Source organism: Notechis scutatus, chromosome 1 (assembly GCF_049901735.1).
Source record: "Notechis scutatus isolate UNSWTSFEM ecotype Mainland chromosome 1, rNotScu1.2, whole genome shotgun sequence".
Classification (NCBI taxonomy): Eukaryota; Metazoa; Chordata; class Lepidosauria; order Squamata; family Elapidae; genus Notechis; species Notechis scutatus.
In genome coordinates this window covers 170,114,725-170,138,898 of record NC_142009.1, presented here as the reverse complement: position 1 = coordinate 170,138,898, position 24,174 = coordinate 170,114,725, and the positions used below count along the sequence as shown (strand labels likewise).

Genomic DNA, 24,174 nt, shown 5'->3' with positions numbered 1-24,174 from the left:
CGAATTTGCTAATAAGTTGGAGAAGAAATTTGAATTAAAGAATTTGGGAGAAATAAAAAATTATCTCGGTGTAGATATACAAAAAAACTGAGAAAGGTGATTATATTCTCAAAGAAAAATTGAACTGTTGTTGGAGAGATATAACATGAAAGATTGTGATACTGCTCCAACACCTATGAGTACAGATTTTCATAAGAGTTTGGGTGAGGATGAAAGTGAAGCCTGTGATCAAGAGATATATCAATCAGCAATAGGGAGCCTGTTATATCTGTCACAGTGGTCCAGGCCAGACATAGCTTGTGCAGCAAGCATTTTCAGTCACTTTACTGCTGCACCAACACAGGATGGATGAGTGTAAAAAGGATTCTTGGGTATTTGAAGGGAACTGTGAATTTGGGTCTTCAAATACAGGTCTCTGAAGAATTAAAATTGAAATGCTGTGTTGATGGTGATTATGCAAATGATGTAAAAACCAGAAAGTCCAATTCTGGGATTGTGGTATTGCTTTGAGGGGCTTTAATTGGTTGGAAATCCAGGAAGCAAACAACTGTGTTGAGGTATTAAGATTTAAGAGCTGACCAGCAGCAGTAATAGCTGCCTGATGCTGTAAGTCTGATGCAATGTTAAGCTGATGAAATGAAGGTGATTCAGTGTAGCATGGGTATTTCCCTTTAAGACTGGGGATGGGTTCTTCCCCTTTAAGGAAGAACTATAAAGGCAGCCATTATAGAGATGTGTTCTCTCACCTTGTGTCCTGTATCCAGTGCAGAGTTTCTCCAGGTAGAGTTAAGAACGTATTTATCTACCATACTATATTTCTGTATAACTGTTGTATATAAACCACTGTTAAATGTTTAAGTCTCTGCGTGCTATGTTTTACTCCTTCATTGTCATGCTGCAAACAGGTTCTGACAGGTTATGGGCCCAGTACAGAGAGAAGGTCAGAGTGACTGGAAAGCCTAGAGAGAAGAGAAACCCAGTGGGAGCTTGCACCAGAGTTAAGTGGTTTAAATTGTGGTTAGTGGCTTGTGGAGGATACTATGAAATATGGCCTTAGTCAGTGTAATGGGAGGAAGTTTGCTGGTGTTTCGGTTGAATGAGACAAACTACCTCTCCTGGAGTGTGAAGATGGAGATGTATCTACGGAGGGAGGAGTTGTGGATGATTGTTGCTGATCCACCGGCAGTCCTGGATGATGGGGATAAGAGGAAAAATGAAAAGGCTTTAGCCAGTATAATTTTGGCTTTGGAGAACAGTCCGCTGATACACGTGAGGGGTCTCCAGTCTGCGAAAGAGTGCTGGGAGGCATTGCACTCTGTACGTGAGAGAAACTGTGTGCAGTAAAGTGTTGCTGACTAGGAGACTGCATAAGGCACAGCTGAAGCCGGGGGAGTTTATGTCCACACATCTGCAGAATATGAGAAGGACATCCCTTGAGTTGGAAGAAAGAGGAATGACATTTACTGAGGTACACTAGGTGTATGTGGTGCTCAGTTCTTTGGACAGTTCATGGGTCATTCTTTTGACCAATCAAGTCTATGCAAGAGCAGGATTTAACCATGTCATATTTAACTGGTCGGTTTTAGAGGAGGAAGAGAAAGGGCTGGAGAGGCGACCTGGAAAGGGAGGAGAGAGCGTTCAGCACAAACCAGCATCTACAAAAGGCCAGGATGGCGGCAGAGCAGCTGAGACAGTGAACTTCATGAAGAGATGCTACACATGTGGTTCTACTGAGAATTTCCAGAGATGCTGCCCTGAGAGGAGGAACAGGAGCAGTGGGACAAGGGAGCAGGACTACTCAGCACATGTGGAGCAGTTCTCCAGTGTTATTTTCCCTGGTAGCATCAAGAACTGAATACACCAGGAATACGTGGTTGTTAGGCAGTGGGGTGAGCCAGCATATTTCTAACAATCCACAAGTGTTTTCTGGTTTGAAACCAGCAAAGCAAAAGTAAATTAGTCTGGCCAATAGACAAAGAGCTGCTGTAAAAGGGGAAGGTAATGTTTATGTATCAGAAATAGGTAATACTTTGTACAATGTTTTATATGTACCTGCATTAGAACATAATTTGTTGAGTATATCCAAATTAGATAGGGAGGGTTATGAAATACTATTTGCAGGGGGACAGTACACTATTAGTAAAAATGGTCAGATACGTGCACAAGGGGTTAAGAAGGATGGCCTGTACATTCTGGGAAGGTAGGAAAATAGTTGTGCACGTGTACTTACGCATGTTCCCACACATGATAATTGTGTACATTTGTTACATAGGAAATTGGGGCAAGTTTTAACATACTTCGGAAAATGCCAGGCCTAGCTGAGGGGCTTAAGTTAAATAAATGTAATGTATATCTAGATTGTGCTGTTTGTAAGGAGTCAAAATCCAAGGTGTATCCTGTAAGTTAGAAAAGTGCAAGAACAACAGAGTATTGCAATTAATTCATGCTGATTTGGTTGTCCCTATGGCACCCTCTTTAGGAGGAGCTAGGTATGCCTTAGTCATAGTAGATGACTACAGTAGATATGGGTATCGTTATTTACTGAAAAACAAGACTGAAGTATTGCAACAAGGTGGTTAAGCAGTCTAGTAATAAGGCATAGAAGAATGAATCCATATATACCTGCTGAAAATGGAGTGGTTGAAAGAAAGAATGATGTGATGCAGACCATGAAGGACACATTGCTTGCAGATGTGGGCATGAGTAAAGCATACTGGGGGGAAACCAGAAGGACAGCAAATTATATTATTAATAAGTTATGGAGTGTGGCAATACAGGAAACACCATATTTCATGTTACATGGAAGAAAACCCTCATTAGCTCATTTAAGAACATTTGGCAGTTATGCCTGGGTACATATTCCAAAAGATACAAGGAGAAAGGGTCAGAAAAAGGCCAGGAAGCTTAGGTTTTTGGGTATGAGTCAGGAACAAAAGGATACAGGTTTACAGATGGTAGTAATTTCAAGATCTGCTAGTTTTGAGGAGAAGAACAATTGGAACAAGATACATGCAAATCACGAGGTATTCATGCTAATGCATAGTCTTAGTTTACCAGAAAGTGAGACAGGGAAGGAGAGATAGGAAACCAGGTCAGATATAGGTATAGAAGAGCATAGACCTTTAAGAGGTGTTTATATAAAGGCAGACATTATAGAGGGCATGTTCTCTCTCCTCGTGTCCTATATCCAGTGCAGAGTTTCTCTGTGTAGAGTTCAGAAGGTATTTGTCTGCCATGAATATTTCTATATAACTGTTGTATGTAAACCATGTCTGAGTCTCTGTGTTTTGCTCCTGGGTTGTCTCATAATGGTATTCACACTGCAAACGCTCTGACAAACTATAGCCATTTCTACTGCGGAGGCAGAATTTATTGTTTTGTTTGAACTCTGTTCAGAAATAACTTGTTACAGGATTTAAATGTAAAAGTAAATGAAGCTGTATCTGTGTATGAGGATAATGTTGCCTGCATTAAAATGGCAACAGGTAACAGAATAAAAAAATAGAAGCGAGCATGTGGACATTAAATATTGTAATGTAAGAGAAGCCATCAAATGTAAATTGATTAGCTGGCTTCACTGTGCGTCAGAAGACAATCTGGCTGACATAATGTCCAAGCCATTGGGTGGAGTGCACCATGGGAAGAATATTAATTGGATTTATGTCTCTTCCAGTCATGAAGGGAGGAGTGTCAGAATATTCATGAACTGACAGAGGCATGGTAACAAGGTCAGCCAATGAATAGGCATAGCAATTAAGTCAGCCAATGAGGACTGTTTGGAAACTGAAACTGGAAGGAGCCTGGGTGTGATTCTGTATCTCTGAGCTAGCTCTGAAGCTGCATTCTAGTCTGCAACTCTGAATCAAAACTGAAAGTGTTCTCTCCTCTGTTTGTGTTTTTGCCTGTAACACTCTACCAAGTTGGAAGAATCTACTATTGATATTGTACATTTACTCATATCTTATTATGTATATAAAGAAGTTATTTGAATCCTGCTGAATCAGTCATCTGTGTGTGCTTTCTGGATTTGATTTCTGCAATAAACTCTAATAAAATTTCAGGTGACAAATCCAGTTTTAAGAAGTTGTGTTTTAGCATTATTTGTGTCACTGTTTACCTTTCCCCTTAACAACTGTTTTGATTAGTTTTGTAGCAAAAATATGAAATATTATTTAGATCAGTTCCTTGTTTGTTTTAATGCAATATGATCATGTTTGATTAGAAAATAATTACTTGCTCTTAATAAATGTAACTTGAATTGTATGAGAACATTTTTCAATATTTGATTTTTTAATCAACACTGTTTCATATATGTTAGTGTTCTTGTTTTCTCTCTCTCTGTCTCTTTCATGTTTGGGGTATGTGTACATCTTTTAGCACTCTATTTTTGAAATCTTAACATATCTTTCTCCGTGTCTTGCGACATCATTTCACAGTTTGCCTAGTTTCAGACATTTCAAGATGCTGGTCTTGAGACCCTGCATCCTAGCAGCATGCACTGTTGTTGTCAGATCCCTAAAAGTGATACTGCCATTCAGTTGGGGGAAGGGGGGATCTTGAATTCGATTCATTATTATTGCCTATGACAACTGCTATTTTATAACTTGTATCCCAGTGCCGGAGTGCCCTGAGATTTTTTTCACCTCTTAGGAAATGTGGTGGGGGGAGGGCCACGTGGGTTGTTTCATTTTGAAAGCCAGCAGAGATGGCCATGGGAATGCCTGCTTATCTATTTCTCAGAGCGGCCCGTAGAATAACATCTTCACGCCTGTGGATTGGCTGAATCCGCATCTGGCTAAAGGGAGGGGTCTCTACTGCTTTAATTCTACTTGTCTTGCCTAAGGGTATTCAGACGTTGCCTTGAATGTATTGCTGTCACTTCTGCTTAATAAAAGGTTCCCTTTGAAATACTTCATTTCAAGAGTCTTCACTTTATTAAGTTAGGAGGTGAGGCAATCCTTAAAGTTGTATCTTGTGACCCTTAACAATGGACATCTATGAGTGATTTTAGGAGCAGTGTTTTCTCTGTAGTAATGCTATGCCAATGGAGTTCTCTTTTCAGGGAGAATTGTGTATTGTTTGATGAAAAAACCAAATCAGTTTGGTTTGTTAACTTTATCTTTTATCCTATTTGCCTCTTCTTCTCTGATTTTGCTCCTATCTTGATGGATGGGGATCCTTTCTTTCTTTTGAGGAGTGGTATTTAATGATTTTGCTAGTGGCTTGATTGTAAGATAACATGAAACCCTGAGTCTTTGAGAAGATTAACAGAAAAGGAGGGAAAGGTAGAAATTTCCAATGAACTCATAACCCACTGTGGATTAAAATGAAATAGTAATATGGTGATATGCCTCCTTGGAGGAATCCTATTCTCATGATGAATGTTTTATAAAATGTTGCTTTATTTTACAGTTGATTGCCATGTATGACGAACAAGATGCATTCCCCAAATCTGATGACACCAATGGTAGTTTAACAGAAGGCAACAGCCCAGATGCTTTTGAGACTGATGTAGCTGCCCAGCTAGCAGCATTTCAACCTATTGGTGGAGAGATAGAAGTGACATCATCTGCTCTGAAATTAGGTAGGTACTTACATTTTTAAGAATGGATTGTTAAGATAAGAATGTCCCTTGTAATTTTCTTGAGTCTTCCAAAGGATTTATATGCAGTAATAAAATATTCTCAATATGCTACCTTCCGCATGGTAAAGGTGCGCAGAATCAGTATATGTCATTGCCCAATGCCTCAGTTGAAGGAGGAGGACTTATTTGATAATTGTCCTGGAGTTATTCCTAACCTATTCCTAACTCTGCATGCCTTAGCCTTTGGACATTTTCAGAGATTCTGGGTTAAGGAAACAACTCACTTAATCAGTCTCTTCAGAAGCAAGAAGTGCCTTTGGATTCCTTTCTTTTTTTCTGATCTTGATATACAAAATAAAGTCTTATTTTCTTAATGTCTCAGAGGCCTTCATTTTGTGGAAAGGGACCAATGAGCACCTGGCTTCCCTTCTGATGAACTACTCAAGAAGAAAGAAATATTGCCATGACCTTTGTACAAGAAGACCAGGACAAAGAGGGATTGTTCTATAGATAAAAAGTTGGTGCCATCATCACCATATTAGCTCTTCTTTAAAGCCACTTTTGTGGAAGCCAGGACGGCCCAGTTCACCCTATTCATTTGGGTGCATCCCATTACATTAGAACATGCAATCCATCAATGCAATCTAGCAGTGCTTACTGATTAGTTGATAAATGATAAAAAAGTGACCGTAAAAAAACATAAAACCCAATTTAATTAATTTAAGTTTGAGAAACAATACTTTTAGGATTTGTTCCATATTTTATATGAAGTTTAATTATTTATTGTGAAGACGAAGTATACTGTAGCATTTTCAAAACAATAGAAGTCTAAAATCTCAGGCTGTTTGATGCATGTATTCCATCATTCCTTTTTTGTTGCTTCAAAGGCTAATGTTTAGAATAATCATTTTTTTAACCATTCATCATTGCCCATTAGTTCACTTTGTTTCCTTTGTCCTTGACTTACTTTATTGTGTTTAAGTATGTCAGCATAAATGGTGTGAGTCAAGGATATCTCCCAGTCTATAAAATACTTCTGGTATAATAGCTTAAAATGAACACTAGCAGGCATTTCAACAAACTGCTTTTGATATCAATTACAGAATAATTTAACTGGCTCTTAGATAGAAATGAAGTATTATCAAAGTGAACACTGAAGATGCTTAAACATGAATTGTCATTTGATATGGAATCATAAGTTAGATCATACTCATAAAATTACACTTCAAAGTGTGTGCCCTTCCTTGGTCTTTCTCTTCATGTTTTGTTATTGTTTCCTTAAAACATGCTACATGCAAGCAATCTGTAATGCTGCTTAACTGCTCCTTTCATTAGCAAGGTCTTCAGCTGCAATTATCTATATTTTAATAGCTTCTTATTTAACTAATCAGTGAGATATTCAATGGAGATGCATTCACTGATTTTTTAAAAAAATCATCTTCTGGTGCCTTCCTTTTAAATTCTTCTATGCTTTTTAATCTTTCCCTTTTTAAAGTTGTGTGTATTTTTTAAATCTTTTCTCTGCAATATATTTTTATTTTGATGTAATTGTTCTTTAACTTGTTAAATTTTTAAATTGTAAGTTTGGTTCTTGGTATAACCCTATGTTTTGCAATATATTTTTAAATTATAATTTTATTGGAAGTTTTAAAAGTAAGAGTAAATATTAATACAAACTAAAATAGAATAAGAAGGGGGGAAAGGATGAAGTAAAAGAAAAACCTAATGTGCAAAAAGAAAAGAAGAATAGAAAGAAAAAAAACATATTCTGATGTTCTTTATGGCAGTTATTAATACGATTGTAGATTGTAGATTTATGTCTTTCTCTAACATTTCACTGTGACTGTCTTCTTTCTATAAACTACCCAATCTAATTGCCAAAACTATATAGATCATAAGTTCATTTTTTTCTGTTTTATGCAAATAGTTCTTAAGCAGTTTTCAGTCATTGATAAACATAGATATTATCAACTTGACCATTTCAGCAAGATCTACAGCATCATCTTCACCAACCATTTCTGTTGAAGTTGTTGCCAAATCTTTCAGTCTTTGTGCATACAATAATCTCACTGCAGTTATCAACACCAAAAACGAAGTTCAGTGACTTTTTTTCCAACTATTTATCCATCAGTCCCAAGAGTAAAACTTCTGGTTTCAGTCCTATATTAATGTTCAAAATCATCTGAATCGGTATGTGTTTTACTGTACTCTAACAAATTATTGTTTTATATTATGGATGTGTGGAGAGCTTTGTTTCCTGAAAAACATACAAAATAATAATTTTCTGCCACTTTTTTAACTTGTTGTTTAGCACATATTTTTCTCCAGGCTTTCTGGAAAAAAAAAGCTGAGAAGACAAATTCTAAAACCATATTTTGAAAAACATGTGGCAGAAAGCAAGCAGAAAATGTAAACTTCAAAATTATCTGCCACACATGTACACCCTGACAAGGTTCTCTTAAAATGTTTGCTTCAACCAGATTGATGTTCATGTGCTGGATTTTTTATGTTTAAGTTATGGCTCAATATTTATTTGTTAACTGCTGTTCCATTTATATTACAGCTCCATTTCAGACATATGAAAATCATCCCCACATCTTTCTGTGTCAGCTTCCTCATGTTGACAAGGATAGGATTTTAAGTGGATGGGAGGGACTGTCCTTGTCCTGGTCTCCCTGCCACACTTGGAAGTTTCAAAGACCTGAATAAAACTTGCCTTGGAATGGTGTGTGGGAAAGAAGGGTTGTAGTCGCTGCTATTTATAAATTCTAAGCTTCAAAAAATGGAAACTGTACCTCTTAGACTGATGACATATTTTTATGTCAGCCTTTTCAAAGCCATGCTTTCTTTTAAAATAATTTTCAGTGTATATCTAAAGCAAAAAAAAAAAAAAAAAAGCTGTACACTTTCAAAGGAGAGTAAAGGGGGGAAAAACCCAAAGTCAAGTGATACTATTCACTATACAGTACATCAGGCTAGTAGAATATGTAGAAGGAAAAGGACCACAATAATGAATTAAAAATAATTTTGGGCTGCAAAAAAATAACTGGGACACCCATCAGCTGTTTGGCAGCTAACAAAGTGGCAGCAGTTCTGAGCTGGTGGTCATGATGGTGAGCCCTGAAGGAATGGTGGAAACTCCTGGCCCATAGGCCGGATGCATTACATGCTGGCCATGCCCACGCCCAGTTTAGCGAAGAGAAAAAATTCCTGATATGTCACATGATGCCACCGTGACAACATGAATTTGACACTCCTGCTCTAATGTAACAGCCTCCAAGTCCAGAGGAAAAGACAGCCAAGGGCAAGAAGGGCCCAACCAGGTTGCTCTTTGTATCATCACATCTCAATTTTCTCATTGGTCCTTCAGTCTCCCTTGCTGGAGTTATTTTCTAATCCCCAGATGACCTCATTGTCCTTTTTTGAACTTGTTTCAAAGTGAGATGATCAGAAACAAATATTTTATACTTCAAAAGTATAAAATTCTGTTCAAAGCAGAGTAAAGCAGAACAGTTGATTTCTGTGATTTGTGAACTCTATTTCTGATGTTGCAGTATAAATTATATTTGCATTTTTGGCAGTAACATTTTACTGCTGTCTCATACAGTGTGTGAAATGTAGTCAGGTAGTACAACAAAATCTTTTGTACAGGTATTATTGCCAAGGCAGAAATAGCCAACCTACATTTGGGCATTTGATTTGGGTTTCCTAACTTTACATTTGTGTCTATTAAATAGGGTTTTCTTACTTCAGCTCTTTCCTCTAACCTACCAAGTTTTATTTCAACATTTATTTTAGATGATCACTGATAGTCCTCAATTTATGACCAGAATTGAGACCAGAATTTCTGTTGCCAATCAAGATGTTTGTTAACTGAGTTGACCAGATTTTCATCATGATTTTAAAGTGAATTACTACAGTTCTTAAGTGAATCATGAATCCAGCTTTCCCATTGACTTTGCTTGCTGGAAGCCCACTGGGAAAATCACAAATGGTAAACATATGAACCCAGGACACTGCAACCATTGTAAAAACATGATGGTTGCCAAATGGCCAAATTTTGATCATGTGATTATGGGGTGATCATAAGTGAGGACCAGTTATAAGTCACTTATTTCAGTGCCATTGTAACTTTGAATGGTCCCTAAACCAATGGTTAAAGACTACCTTGTACCTCACAAATTTGTGTCCTTTATGAGAAATCTTGCAAACTGTAGTGAAATAATGGGAGAGTTCTATTTCTGGATCAAAAATCCAAATAAAGGATGAGAAGCATCTTATTGAACATTGAATTGCTACAGGGTAAAGATACTTAAGGTCTAGTAGATTTTTCCGCCCACAAAGTAATTCAAAGTTGATAATATGGAGATAAAAAATGATATTACTCTGATCTCCTCATTGATTTGGAGGTGGTTAAAGAAACTAGAATTATTTAAAGAATAACATGGAGTGATATTAATTATCACACAGATTTGATAAAAGAAAACTCATAGCAATCATAACAATAATATCAAAAAGCTGCCAGAAAGGCATCTGACTGTCAGATCATGCAGAAATGCTAAAGGAGAAGAGGCAGATCTCAGAAAACCTGAATTAATTATTTAGGTTTTTCTCCAAAGTGAAAAGTATAATACCTTATACCTGAAATGGCTTTTACAGATAAGGTGTTCTAGGTACTGGGTGACATATGGATGACAAAAGACATTCTAGAATTTCTTGGAAAATTACAAATATAACAAATCACTTGATTTATATGATAATCTCTTGAGAGTAAAAGGAAAGAAATATGAAATTGCTGATATGCTAACATGCAAATAACAGTAAACACAAATTATCTCTCAAATCAGCCCCTATAATGAGATTGGAAAGCAGCCACTGGAACAATGATTTTTAAAAAGAGATCTAAAAGCGATCCATATAATTATAGGATAGTTAACTATTAATTAGAGGAAAGCATTATTGAAATGTAGGATTATTAAACATATAGCAGTATATTTGCTGAAGAAGTATCAAAGTAGACAAATGGCTGTTGTGTAACTTTAAATGTTTTAGAACATGTTGTGAGAATCAGCCAATGTATAGGAAAAACCCAGGACTCATTAAAAAATGTTACAAATTAGTAATTGATTAAGCATGCAGAAATAGATATTAGGAACAAATAGAGATCTTAAAATAGAGGGGAAAGATACTATTTAATTGTTATCTTTTAAGAACTTTAGTGGCTACCATCAGAAATGGTCCAGATCCACATATTTTGGTTTCAGTAACACTATATAATACCCTACCTCCACAATCTTGCTTCCTCATTATAAAGGGGTGGGAGCTAGAAGGGATAGGCAAAGAATGTCTGGAACGTTTGCCAAGAAAATATATAATCCCAAGCCACAACAATCATCCTAGCTGCTCAGTTAAAGCAAGCAGGCATCTATACTAGGCAGCAGGCATTAAGCAATAGCAATATCACTTAGACTTATATACCACTTCATAGTGCTTTTAAGCTCTCTCTAAGCGGTTTACAGAATCAGCATATTGCCCTCAACAATCTGGGTCTTCATTTTACCCACCTTGGAAGGATGGAAGCCTGAGTCAACCTTGAGCCTGGTGAGATTTGACCTGCTCAATTGTAGGCAGACAGCAGTCCGCAGAAGTAGCCTGCAGTACTGCACTCTAACCACTGCAGCACCATGGTTTAGGATGATGCTTGATAATAATAATTTTTAAAAGAGAACTGACAAGTAAAAATATTCTATTGATAAAAAGGTATAATATCAAGTGGAAAGAGAACTTGGAAAAGTTGTCAGTGATCAGTGTATTGTTGATGAAAGGTTAACTATTAAAATGCATTGATATTTTTAGCAAGGAAAAAAAAAGCAAACTCACTTCAATGACAACAGCAAAGGCATAATTTCATACTCTGTGAGAGAAGGCAATGTTATTCCTCTACCTTGAGTCTCATCAGAATTGAACTCCTGGCTGTGAGCTGAGTTAGCCTGCAATACTGCACTTTAACCACTGTGCCACCATGGTTCATAACTCATAGGCAAATAACTTAACAATTTCTGCCATTTATTTCTGAATTAATAATATAGTCATCAAATAACTAAAATGACACCTAGGTATGGAAGACAATTGCATAGAGGTAGTCCTTACTTATGATCACAATGGGGACCAGAATTTCTGCTACAAAGCAAGGTGGTTGTTAGATGAGGCATTATTGATTTTATGACCTGTTTTGTCATGGTGGTTAAGCATATCTGTGTTGTTAAATGATTCATACAGTTGTTAAGAGAATCTAGCTTCCCCCATTGACTTTGCTTCTTGGAAGCCATCTGAGAAGGTTGCAAATGGCAACTCTGGGATACTGTAATCCTTACAAAATACATGCAGATTGGCCAAAATCCAAATGTTGATCATGTGTCTATGGGGATGCTGCAAAGGTTGTAAATGCAAGGACCAGTTGTAAGTCACTTTCTTCACTGTTATAACTTTGAATGGTGCTAAACAAATGGTTTTAAGCCAAGGATTACCTGTATAGAAAGCAAATAGACCACATTATTGGTAAAAGGAAGTAGAAAATCTCAGTTATAACAGCCAGGGACTGAATGTGAAATAGATCACAAATTGGTCATATGCAAATTCCAAGTTAAGGTGAAATTGAAGAAGAAACTTTTTACAATAATGCTTGAAGCATATATCCATCATTTTCAAAGAGAACATCAGGAATCACTTTGAAATCCCAAATCGTATTGATAGAGAATCAGAGGAACTTAAGGAAGTCATTAAACATGAGTGTGGAAACAAGAATGCCAAAGATGTCCCAGTGCAAAAGCAATATACAAGTCAGAAAGCCACAGTATGTATAGAATCTGATGAAAGAATGCTGGAGCTCTAGTTGGCGAAGAAGTGGGATAAGGCACAAATGACTCAAATTAATTATTTCAGACTCAATAATCAAAGACTTACGTAGCTCTCTATAATGCATAAAATATGGAAATAAAGTGACCAGAACCAAGGTGGTTGGGCTTAATTACCACAGGAATAAGTGCTTCTGGAGAAAATCTAACTCTGTGGTTCCTTAGAGTCAACGCTGACTTGATGGCGCATAACCAGCCAGAATGCTACTTCATCTACCAGCAGCCTCCATAGCTGTGGGTTCTGTCAGAGAAGTAAAAAATTCAAGATAACTGTGATAACTATCACATTAATATCTTGCCATGCTAATCAGATTTTTTTATTCAGAGTTGTCAAATTCTAAGGGAAGTGATTCTAGCTACTTGAAGTTCAATAGTTTAAGTGTGTATGCAACTGGACTTAATTTCGCGGAGGTATTATGTTTTTATTAAAGGTGCAGTATAAAGTGTATTCTTGTTTCAAAAACTAATTTGTTCATTTCTGGCTATTGTATTTCAGTGTTGTTAAATGTTTTTTTATTGTCTATTTTCTTTTTTTTCTTTTTTTGGTAAAAGTTTTATTGATTTTAACAACAAATAAAAACACATAAAACATAAAACATAACATAAGAACATCATCATTCTTCATAAATTTACAGACAGTGTATCGGTTGGTTTACCACTCCTTTTTGTGCATCCATTTCATAGTCATCATAATAATTATGTTACATAATAACTCATATTATCAATCAACAATTATATATCCTAATATCATTATTAAACAATCATTTGACTATAATTTTACTAATTCATACTTAAGCGAGATAACTATAATTTAGTTAATTTATTTTATAACAAATCATAAAATCATACCAAATCTATCTTAATAAAATATTCTAAAAATGTTATTAAAAAAAATGTATATTCATTATTTCCTAGGTTTCTAAATATTCTATTATTATATTGTATTATCTAACCATTGATAAAAAAGATCCCAAACTTCATAAAATTGTTTATCTTCTTGTTCTCTAATTTCAAATGTCAATCTACTCATTTCAGCACAATCCAGTATTTTCTTAATAATTTCTTCCTCTAATGGTATTTTCTCACTCTTCCAATTTTTAGCAAATACAATCCTAGCCGCTGTTAACACATTTACAATCAAATACTTTAAGTTTTTATTAAATGTATTAGGTAAGATTCCCAATAGAAAAATCTCTGGTTTCCAATCTATATGTTCTTTTGTCCCGAAATTACAGCTGTAGCGCGGCGACGTAGCTCCGCCTTCTCCATTATTGTCTATTTTCTTAAGGTCTGTTTGGCTCCATTTTACACTTCATTATAACAATTTTGTTCTTCAATGTGAATTAAAAACATGTTATCCTATTTGTGTATGATTAGGATTCCATATGATTTTTTTTAAATTACATATAAATTAACCCTACTTAGTGTTAAGAAAAAACTGGATCTTTTGGAGGTAATTGCAAAAGATCTAACACTAAATATACAGGAAAGTAAATATGATTACAATAAAAAATCTACATGTTGATAACTTCTGTACATGTTGTTTATATATTGATAAATATCTCCAAGACCTGAATTTTGTCCTGTTTGAATAGTTCTTTTTATGATTTGTTATTCTGCAAGTCAAGTCAGAATAAGGTGATCCAGTATTCAGACTATGCCATTCTTTTCATGCACCTCTGACTGTTTGTGGTCATCTAATGGTTTTCCAGATTTTGTTCAGCCCCACTATATGATGTACTTAATACTAAATATATAAATAGTAACAAGAAGGCAGAAGGGAAAGAAAAAAAATGAACCAGTGAATTTTTCATTTAAGATGTCAAAGCAAAATAAAATGGAATTGTTCAGAAAAGGACTATTTTCTCCTACCAAGACATCAGAAATTTGAGTTGGCTCTTGTTTAGAAAAGCATCAAGCTAAAATAGTATTTTAAAAACAGACTGTCTACTTCTATGCAGCATTACAGTATTTTCAAGTCTAAATATATGTTTAACATTCAGGGAGTTGTATCTCCTGATGCACAGATTGTTGAGAAATTGATTTTGAAGGAATGAAAACATGAACAATCTATATTGGCATAATTTACATAGAGAAAAGTTTGAGATTTTATGCCAGTTGGCTAAGGATCCAGATATTATAATTAAACCAGTTGAGTAGAGAAATGCTATGGGAACTAAGAATAGATAGGATTATGACAATGCATCATTAAAATATTATGAGAGAAAGGTTCATGTATGTAGAAAGGACAATTTTATCAGTACAGTATAGAGGTAGAGGAATAGAGGACTTTTTAATAATGGGATACATAGGACAAATTGTTTATTTTAAATGCATGTACAACATATGTATTCCAGTATTCTATATTCTGCCCCAAATTTCTCACATGCACATGCTTTATCTAATTATTTCAGTCAAAGTTAACATGGTGCAGTTCCATCAATTAAACCAGGGGTCCCCAACCACCGGTCCGCGGACCGGTACCGGTCCGTGGAACAAGTCCTACCGGGCCGCTGGCTTGCTGGGCGCCGCCATCTTTTTTTGATGAAAAAGTGCTTCCGGTGAGCTTTTCCGGGTAGAAAGCTCACCGGAAGCACTTTTTCATCAAAAAAAGATGGCGGCGCCCAGCTGATGCCGGTACCGGGCCGCGGCGCCCAGCTGATGCCGGTACCAGGCCGCGGCATAAAAAAGGTTGGGGATCACTGAATTAAACAATACCATTTTCTTGGTCCCTGGAAGTACACCTTTGCTGTAGCAATGCTTGTTTTTTGATTCAGATCTCTCCCCTCCAAAAAACAAACAAACAAAAAGCAGTTCCCATCTTACTGATACTTTGAAGACCACTAAACACATGGCTCTTTAGCCTGCCTTTTACAAGGATGATTGATGCCCCTTACTTCCTTTAGAATAGAATAGAATAGAATAGAATAGAATAGAATAGAATAGAATAGAATAGAATAGAATAGAATAGAATAGAATAGAATAGAATAGAATAGAATACTTTATTGGCCAAGTGTGATTGGACACACAAGGAATTTGTCTTGGTGTAAATACTCTCAGTATACATAAAGAAAAGGTACATTCATTAAGAATCAAGAATCATAACGTACAACACTTAATGATAGTCATAGGGTACAATCAATGATCAAATCACACTAGGAAACAGTCAATATAAATCGTAAGGATACAAGCAACCAATCACAAGTGGGAGGTGATGAGTGATGAGCAGATTAACAGTAATAGTAGTGTACACTTTGTAAATAGTTGAACAGTGTTGAGGGAATTATTTGTTTAGCAGAGTGATGGCTTTCGGGCAAAAACTGTTCTTGTGTCTAGCTGTTCTGGTGTGCAGTGCTTTATAGCGTCGTTTTGAGGGAAGGAGTTGAAACAGTTTATGTCCCGGATGTGAGGGGTCTGTAAATATTTTCACAGCCCTCTTTTTGACTCGTGCAGTATACAGGTCCTCGATTGAAGGCAGGTGAGTAGTAATTGTTTTTTCTGCAGTCCTAATTATCCTCTGAAGTCTGTGTCTGTCCTGTTGGGTTGCAGAACCAAAGCAGACAATTATATTGGTGCAGATGATAGACTCAATAATTCCTCTGTAGAACTGTATCAGCAGCTTCTTGGGCAGTTTGAGCTTTCTGGGTTGGCACAGAAAGAACATCCTTTGTTGTGCTTTTTTGATGATGTTTTTGATGTTAGGTGTCCATTTTAGGTCATGTGATATAGTAGAACCTAGAAATTTGAAGGTCTCTACTGTTGATACTGTGTTGTCTAGTATTGTAAGAGGTGGTAGTATGGGAGGGTTTCTTCTAAAGTCTACCACCATTTCTACGGTTTTGAGTGTGTTCAATTCCAGATTGTTCTGGTTACACCACGAGGCAAGTTGTATAACCTCCTGTCTGTACGCAGATTCATTGTTGTCTCGAATGAGACCAATCACTGTTGTGTCATCAGCAACTTCAGTATGTTCAGTATTTATGTTTGTGTTCATTTCTGAAGTTTTTTTGTTTTGCCATTATTGTTCTTTTGTCTTGTGCTGGGTTTTTCTTTCTTACATGTTTTTAACAATTGTAAACTGACCAGAATCACTGTGACATATACATTTTATAAATAATTATTTACTATTAATTTTATTTACTAATTTATAATTATTTAGTATTTCAGACTGTCTAGATTCATGATTCTACATTCATGGAGAATGAATATTTTCTCCCTGTTACAATATTAAAACACAGCACCAGCCATTAAAAATTAATATAAGGAGTTTTAGAACTGATAAAATAGAACATTTCTTGATAACAGATAGTGAAACTTCTAACTTTTAATATTAGATATGATTGCAACCTATTCCTTTTAAAAGGAGATTGGACTAAATAATAGACAATCTGCTTATCACAGGCTGCTAATCTTGATGACTGATCCACTAATGTAATATGCTTTATTAAATCCTTTTTACAACTGTGTATGCTATACATTATGGATTTTATTGACACAGAAATGTTTTCTTTCTTTCTCTAACATATTTGGAAATCTCACTCAATTTTTGTTTTCTTTTCATATTAAAAAAGTAAGATTTGATTGTTTTGTAAGTTATTCATAAGTCCTTATATTGTCCTCACACATGCAAACTCCATGGGTGTTAAAAGTCTTTACTGAGGCTTCCCAAGCCATGAATAGTTTTCCCCAGAAATTTCAACACTAGTGCAGTCCCCAAGAGGTTTAATAATCTAGTCCAGGAAAAACCCAGCATAAATCCACAGGGCAAAGGCAAGTCCGCAAGCCATGTCCACAGTTCAAGAGGCATGATCCAAAGTCCAAGGTACAGAATCCAGGTCCGGGAGCACATCAAAAATCACAGCGGCTGAAGAACACACAGCAGTTCATTGATGAGTTGTTCCCAGCATAATTTCCTTCCATGTGCTAAGCTAAATAGCTGCTCCATGGTACAGCCTAAAAGTGGGGTGAGGGTAGTACCTCACAAGTAGCCTGGCTGACTTTCATTGCATCTTCCTCCTTAGCCCTATGTGCTCTCAGATCTTGAGGAGGAAGATGCTGCTGCGCTCCCTCTGCCCAAAATCTATGGGCTTCCCAGCTGCAGCTGTGTCTCTCCTGACTCTAGTTCAGCCAGCTGCTTGCCTGGTTGTCCTCCTGCAACTGCTCCACTGTGCCTGGCCTTGCTGTTTCTGTCTTGGCACTTCAGGCAATCTCCTAATGTGCCTCCACATCTTCCCCCAAAATCCCTGGAACCAGCTCTTCTTCATCTGAACTGTCATCTGGAGAAGCATTCATGGAAGCCATCATAAATATATAGCGTTATAAAAGTGAATGATTCTAAAGTAATTCTAATTAAGTAAATATATTTTTTCTCTCTAGGTACTCCACTTTTGGTTAGAAGGAGTAGTGATCCAACTGTGGGACAGCCAGCTGATTTTGTTCCAGGAACTTCACATGCTAATCACTATATTTTGAAGTCCTCTGTGTCAGTAAGTATCTTGTGCTTTCAGATTCTGACATTGTTTCTAGCAGTATTAGGATTCTTAGAAATCCAATTGTTAAGCAGTTTATATTCTATTAAGCTTAATTCTATTAATTTTTTTTTTTTTTTTGCCAAAAGTCATTTTACTCAAAGAATGACTTTTGGCAAAAAAAATTTACAAACTTCTAGGAAACTTCTCAAATCATTTGAGAAAGCTTCTCTGTAGAGTAAAAATGAATGGAAGAAAGATATTTGTTCTGAAGCTACAGTACTATTTTGCTCACTGGATTACAGCCTTACTTCTCCTTAGCAAAAGCTCAAATGCAAAATATTTCAAGCAGAATTCCTATAACATGTTTTCTTAAATCCTTTTTACAACAACTGGGTATGCTGCACATAAAACTGCTCCCAAAATTTATGAAAATGTCTGTCTGATATGAAGAGCTACAGTTCTGTATGTGTGGGTACACTTGAAAGAAAAAGAAATGAGCGGAATTCTGAAGAATTGGTGAGGAGAACATCTGATATTCTTTCTATATATACATGTGTTGTCCAAATGTTACCATATTTTTCATCTCAATGGAACACAGAAAATTCTAGCTCCTATAAAGCTCATGATCGCAAAAGCAAAACATCTTCAATGTTTTACTAGAAATGAGAATAATTACTCTTCAGAGCAGCGTCACATAGTTAATAATGTAGCAGCTGCATCTGATCCTAGCTGGTACTTCTAGTTACATGTATATGCAAATAAATCTACATAAATGTGTAGATTTGAAACATTTGTTTATTTGATATAACCATTTGCTCCTTAAGTTAAGTTTAACTAAACTTCAGATGAATTAAAAATTAAATAAGATTTTAATTATTATTCTGGTAGCCATGCTTGCTAATGAAATCCAGACTATTTGTATTTGCTGGATTATAATTAGTGGTAATTTCTAGTATATGACATGTATAATTGCCCAAATCTTCTTCAAACAAAGATGTAATGATTTTGCAAAAATTTAAAATCAAAGTAAACTTCAACACAGAGGAATTTGTTCAATATCATGGTGAATAAATGATCATGACAATTTTAAGTCGCTCTCAAGTAGAGTTTGATTTGTGCTGATTACATGAACATTTCAATGTTGTTTTCTTAGCAATAAAATGGCATTTTTCCCCAATATATGTCCAATTTCCTAGTTTAGTCTATAATACTGTTCTTGTGGTATCCTATTCAAGTAACAATTAGATTTTGATCCTCATTAACTTTTTTAGATTATCCCATTAATTAGGTGCTGCTGTGCTTTTGAAATATTACTGTAGTGAGAAAAATTTAGAAAAAACATCTAATGATAGGGAGAAAATAAGGAAACTATAAATCAAATAATAAAAAATATAAAGCAATGCAGGAACAACTTAAAAGAAACCACTCTGTAGTTATATACATATATGAAGCAGTTTGAAACTTAAGAAAACAATATATTTAATGGATCATAAAATGCAGATAAATTCATAGCTTTCATTAAATAAAGATTATTTGAAAATGGAATCAAACAAAGTAATTCATTAGCTTGACAATTAGCAGAAAAACCAAACCTGAATTCACTATGTGGTATAATTAATTCTTCCAATTAAATGAATAGTATTAAGGGTGAATAAATGAAAAAAATATATGTCTTAATGAAAATTAGCATAAACCAAGGAAATAAAGTACTTTTAAAAATAAGTTACAGATACTAAATTCTGTCAGGAGGATAATGAAAATCTAAATGCAAATATAGGAGTATTATCGAGAAAAAGTAGCTAGTTAAAAAGGAAAGGATTCAAAACTATAAAGTTAAAATAATATTAATTAATGAAAATGTATAGCAGAGAGATTCTATATCCATGGAACTAAAGAAAAAGTTTACAGCATTAATTTTTAGGAAGGGAAATTATACAACAAATGCTTAAGCTGTATAGACCAGCTTTCAATGCAGATGATAAAATCATCGCAGGATTTTTAGCAAACAGATTAAATAATTTAATTAGTAAGTACACAAATATTAAGCTGAATTGATTAAACAAACATATTTAATTTATACTAATAGAACTCGCCATATTAGCAATGGACTTATAAGCAAAAAAGTCCATTGTCAGATCCGTGTATCTGCCATTCTTCAATGGAAGATGTGGGGGGAGTTGGTACAAGTAATCCTTTTTGATGTAACCTGAATATCTTAATTCTTGTATTGAATCTGTATAACTTGCACATGATATACAACTGGGACTTGAGCCCAGATGCCTGGAAACTTGTCACCTCTTGGAGAGATAGCAAGAGGAGAAGGGGCCATAAAAATTCCATCTCTGAAAGAAACTTCCTGGGAAACTTTTCTCAACTACGTTCTCAGGGGGGAAAAAGGGAGGGGGGAATAAACATGTTGCTTCTTTGTATTGATGAAATCCACAACAGACTAAGGGGAGGGGTTCTAACACCCTTTAGCTATGCTGCATGCCTGGTGGCATATTAAATCCTGCTTTGACTTACCTGGATAACTTCTTTTTCAATAAAGAATTCCTTTTGAAATACACAGTTTTCAGAAGTTCATTCTTATCGTTTGAAGGGGAGAGAGTCTGGGCCCTTACAATAAGAGGGTCTGCAATAGTGGTCATGACTGTGCCATTGAAATCCTGCCTGGGGCTAAACTTCCAAAACCAAAAATGTACTGCATGTCCCCTAGAGCAGTGGTCCCCAACCTTTTTTGTGCCAGGGACCAGTTTCACGCAGAAACACTTTTTTCAAGGACCGGGGAGTCCGAGTTTGGTGGTTTGCTTGCAGACGTTTCATTACCTGACTAGGTAACATCTGATGTTGTTACCTAGTCGGGTAATAAAACGTCTGCCAGCAAACCACCAAGTTCAGGGAGCGCCAATGCCTCCTCATTGCAACCCTGAGCGACAGATATTCTCTTCTATTGGGACATTTAAAATGGAGGGTTTCAGCTGCAGATTCAGGAACTGCGCCGGGCTGAGGAGCGCCTTCAAAACTGAGCGCTGGGCGGTGGCGGCCCACAGCTGTCTCCACGGCTCAGGACAAGTCCCTGCAGGATGGCTGAGAAGCCCCTCTCGGCCCTGCCTCCCTCAGCCTCATCCCTCAGGTGTCTCCCTCCCTCCCTCAGCCTCATCCCTCAGGTGTCTGCCTCGTTCCTCTCTCAGTCGCTCTCTCGCTCCTCCACCAGCCCAGGAAGAAACTGCTTCAAAGAAGCCGGCAGGGTGGCTTTTCCTGTCGGCGCAGCTCTTCCGAAGCGCCCGTTCACCCCCACCCTGCCGCCCACGGTTCAATCCAGTGCTCCGTTCTGCCTGCCTGCCTGCCTGCCTTCGTTTCTGGTTGTTTCGGAGCAGCTTCGGCTGAGTAAAAGAGGCGAATAGTTATTATTCTCAGCCGAAGCTGCTCCAAAACAACCAGAAACGAAGGCAGGCAGGCAGGCAGAACGGAGCACTGGATTGAACCTGGATTGAATGGCGGCGGGGTGGGCGCTTCGGGGGAGCTGCGCCGACAGGAAAAGCCACCCTGCCGGCTTCTTTGAAGCAGTTTCTTCCTGGGCTGGTGGAGGAGCGAGAGAGCGACTGAGAGAGGAACAAGGCGGGAGGACACCGAAGCCACTGAGCCAGAGAGTAGGACAGGCTTCCTCCCTCCCCTTCTTTTATTTGTGTCCTTGATCCCTGATCCCAGCAGCATTCACCGAAGGCGAAGAAAGCTGCCATTTTTATTTTATTTTTATTTTCTTTGCGGCCCGGTGCAAAGTGATCCACGGACCGGTCCCGGTCCGCGGCCCGGTGGTTGGGGACCCCTGCCCTAGAGAACTAAATGAACTCAGAGCCTTTATCAATAAAAATCTAAAACAGGGTTTGATTGAACCTATCCGACCGAAAATAGCAGCCCCAGTATTGTTACATGAAAAGAAAGATGGCACCCTATGCCTCTGCTTGATTTCTGTAAATTAAATACCATCAGTGTGGAAAATATGTACCCACCCCCCCTCATGAAGGACATGCCAGCTCACCTCTCTAAAGGACTTTTTTTTTCTCTTCCAGTTCATTTTTGGATTCCATTTCTGTAGCCATGTGAGTCCTAGGAATAGTGGTCCTTCCATTCCCGGGGCTACAATGAACATGAGTGCCTCGCTATGGTTGGCCAGTTCTATTTGCAATGGTTCTGTGGCAAAACTGTTTGGCCTCACCCCTCCTATAGTCCTGTCTAATTGGTAAAAAGCAATGGAGTTTTCCATTTTTCTTAGGCGGATTCCCAATTTTCCTACAAGGATGGAATTGATTAGGCACCAGGTGCATCCGAATCCAGTAATGCTGCTACTTCCTCCCCCTTCCCTCAGCTGGGGATAAACAGTCTTAGGGGTAGAGTGAGTGGTTCAATTAGGTCGCTTACCAGTGTGTCGTCTTCCAGATCGCTTTTAGATTGGCTCAGATCTCCTTGGGGCATTGGAGATTCTTCCTCTGGTTTGTGGGCGGGAACCGAAACTTCACGGCTTCTCAGCTTCTCAGGGTGGTTTCTTTTCCTTGGGGGTTTGATTTTCCAAGTTTCCCCCTGATGGGTGGTCTGGCTTTCTGGCAGGGGTTTTTGAACGGCACTCTGCTGCACAGTGCCCCTCCTTTCCACACTTAAAACAGCCAGATAGTCTTGGAGTCAAAGTGATTTGGGATTTGAAAAACTCCCGCTTCCCCTGGGGTGGGGATCTTCTCCAAACCCGGCCTCTGTGGTACTGTTTACGGACCATGTTGATCTCTGCCTCCTCTGCCATCAGGTACCATTAATGCAGAAGGTTAGGGGCCCAAAGGGCCAGGCAGTCAGTGTACAGGTCACCGTTGGGTTCATCTTTGAACCAGCACACTAGAATATCTTCTGGTCAGTCGACTCAGCTGACCAGGTTGTGAAATTCCTCGGTGTGTTCGACTACAGACGACAACCTTGCTTTACGACCCTAATGTGGTCCCGGGCTTTTCGATCGGGGAGTGGGTCTTTGAAGTGGTGGCGTAGGGCTGTCATGAATCAATTGAGGTTCCTCAGCTCTGGGGCATCAACGTTGTGGAGGGTTACCATCCATCTAGTGGCTGCCTCTTCTAGGGTTAGGGTGACAACTTGCACTGGGACCCTGTGGGTCGGGAAGTGCCATTCATATTCTTGCATATAGGGACTTGTGCCAGGAAAACCTCCAATTTCGTTTTTTTATATATAAAAATTTTATTTGGGTTTTCACAAAACATAATACAAGTAAAATTTCTTTTTTTGAGAATAGCATGGTCCCGGGTTATCACTTCTCCATACAGACACAAATTCAATTTCATATTCATCTTTGTGTTCTATCTTATTACTATTTTAACATTTTCTCAATAATTTTTCCCTTCCCTTAGTTTTCTTAATCTTACTTTTAATTATCTCATTCCTTTCTAAATTCAATTATATGTATCTTTTTCTAAGTTTCAATACTTTTCTAGTCATTATATTTATACTTTTGTCTGTCCTGTTTCAATTTCATATTTTCTTTTCTCATTAAACAAAATTTTCCCCTGTAGTTACTAATTGGAGTTTGACACCTTTGTATCTTTTAATTTTTATCCATTCAACTCTTATTTAAACTTCAATTTATGCCTTTACAATTATAATATTCAATAAAACACATAACTTCCAGTTGAATTCTGCTTGGTACATTCTTAAAATATGCACTAAGTTCTTAAAGAGAAAATATATACAGTATATAACAATAATAAATAAAATGCTTATTCTATTCCAATTCAGCTCTGTCATTAATGTTGGTTATAATCTTTGACATCTTTAACATTTATTTTCAATAGGGTATCATACTTCTAGGAACACTTATAATATTTCCATTTTTTTCATGTTTCTTTCATATTCCTCTTCACTTAAATTTTTATAACACATTTATAATAATTAAAATGTTCCCCTCCTTTCCTAATTTCATTCTCTCATTCTCTTTATTTCATTTATTTATTAAACATTTCATTCCATTACAATGAGTATTTTATCTATCATTTTAATCACACGTTTCATATTTTCAAAGTTCATTTCTATTTCTAATAACAATACTATCTTATGTACCCTTGCAGAATCCCCATTTCAATTAAGTTTTCACCTCTGTGTCTTCTAAATAGGCTTATACGTTTAATCCTTGTACGTTTCCCTTGTTTCTCTATAT

The 24,174-nt window shown here is 36.9% G+C and overlaps 1 protein-coding gene across 4 annotated transcripts in view; it reads left to right on the top strand.

Moving 5' to 3' along the window:
- PARD3B (par-3 family cell polarity regulator beta) overlaps window positions 1-24,174 on the top strand; it is a 926,621-nt gene that overhangs the window by 189,798 nt on the left and 712,649 nt on the right. For all 4 annotated transcript variants that reach the window (XM_087949489.1, XM_087949488.1, XM_026673207.2 and 1 more), the window contains exons 3-4: window positions 5,413-5,584; window positions 17,875-17,984. In XM_087949489.1, coding sequence (XP_087805615.1) covers window positions 5,413-5,584; window positions 17,875-17,984 — 282 coding nt within the window. The remainder of the gene's footprint in view (window positions 1-5,412; window positions 5,585-17,874; window positions 17,985-24,174) is intronic.